Source organism: Volvox carteri (genome assembly GCF_000143455.1).
Source record: "Volvox carteri f. nagariensis unplaced genomic scaffold VOLCAscaffold_30, whole genome shotgun sequence".
Taxonomy (NCBI): domain Eukaryota; kingdom Viridiplantae; phylum Chlorophyta; class Chlorophyceae; order Chlamydomonadales; family Volvocaceae; genus Volvox; species Volvox carteri.
This window is the reverse complement of record NW_003307573.1, coordinates 1271765-1272608: the sequence shown is the minus strand read 5'-3', so window position 1 is coordinate 1272608 and position 844 is coordinate 1271765. Positions and strand designations below refer to the sequence as shown.

Here is an 844-nt window from a genome sequence, read left to right as displayed (position 1 = left end):
AGTGGATCGCTCAGGTTCCGCACCCACCACCATTTCCAACGGAATCTGCCGGGTTGACAGCGGCCCAACTCCATTCCTGGTCGGGTCGCGGGTTAACTTTACCCCAAGTCACCACCATCCATCAACTAAGGGGGCAATGTCTTCCACCATCGGAAGGACTTTAACCCTAACGGGTATCGATCCCGGGATCTCCCGGGGGCAATGGTCGCGCCTTACCAGTGGTGCCAAACCCTCTATGAATGTATGTTGAGAATAGTAAACAATCCTGGACCATGACACCTTACCGGGATGTTCTTGAAGTTGGATGCAGACATGATGTCCGAGTGAAACTCCTTCTCAAGCAAGCCCGCCATCTCCTGTGCGGTACGTTTTGTCCTCTTGCTGCAGTCATTGCTTGCAGCAGACTTTGCACGCTTCCGGACCTGCTGACCCTGTGCTCCCACGTCTCCCTGGCAGAGTGCATTCAGACCCGCAAGAAGGAGTGCAAGCTCAAACTGCTTCAGCCCCCCAGACAGCAGGGCAGACTTCATGTCCTCAGTGAAGTGGTTGATAGCCTGCAGCTTGGGGTTGTTAAAGTCTGGGGCATACATGCCATTCGCCACCAGAATTCCCACATACTGCAAAGGAGTGATGAAAGGAGCCCTCACTCCCACAGTAGAGTTTATACTGCTCAGGCCACTGGAGGATGGCCGCAAGGAGCTGGCCCTCGTCGGCCTTCAAATCCAGGTTGTGCATCTCCGCCCAAGTTTTGTGTTGGTCTGAGAAAATTTTAAGATGCATCTCAGGATCGTGATTCACCACCACTGCAGCAGTGTCCTCGACGACAGCCGCTTCTGCAGCATGG

At 54.1% G+C, this 844-nt stretch overlaps 1 protein-coding gene across 1 annotated transcript; it reads right to left on the bottom strand.

The window, feature by feature from the left end:
- Positions 1 to 233: 233 nt before the first annotated feature.
- Positions 234 to 590, bottom strand: VOLCADRAFT_93281 (uncharacterized protein; the record flags this gene model as incomplete). The annotated part of the gene is made up of 1 exon (XM_002952488.1): positions 234 to 590. One exon carries the CDS (start codon positions 588 to 590, stop codon positions 234 to 236), a length of 357 nt encoding a protein of 118 aa, XP_002952534.1.
- Positions 591 to 844: the final 254 nt, after the last annotated feature.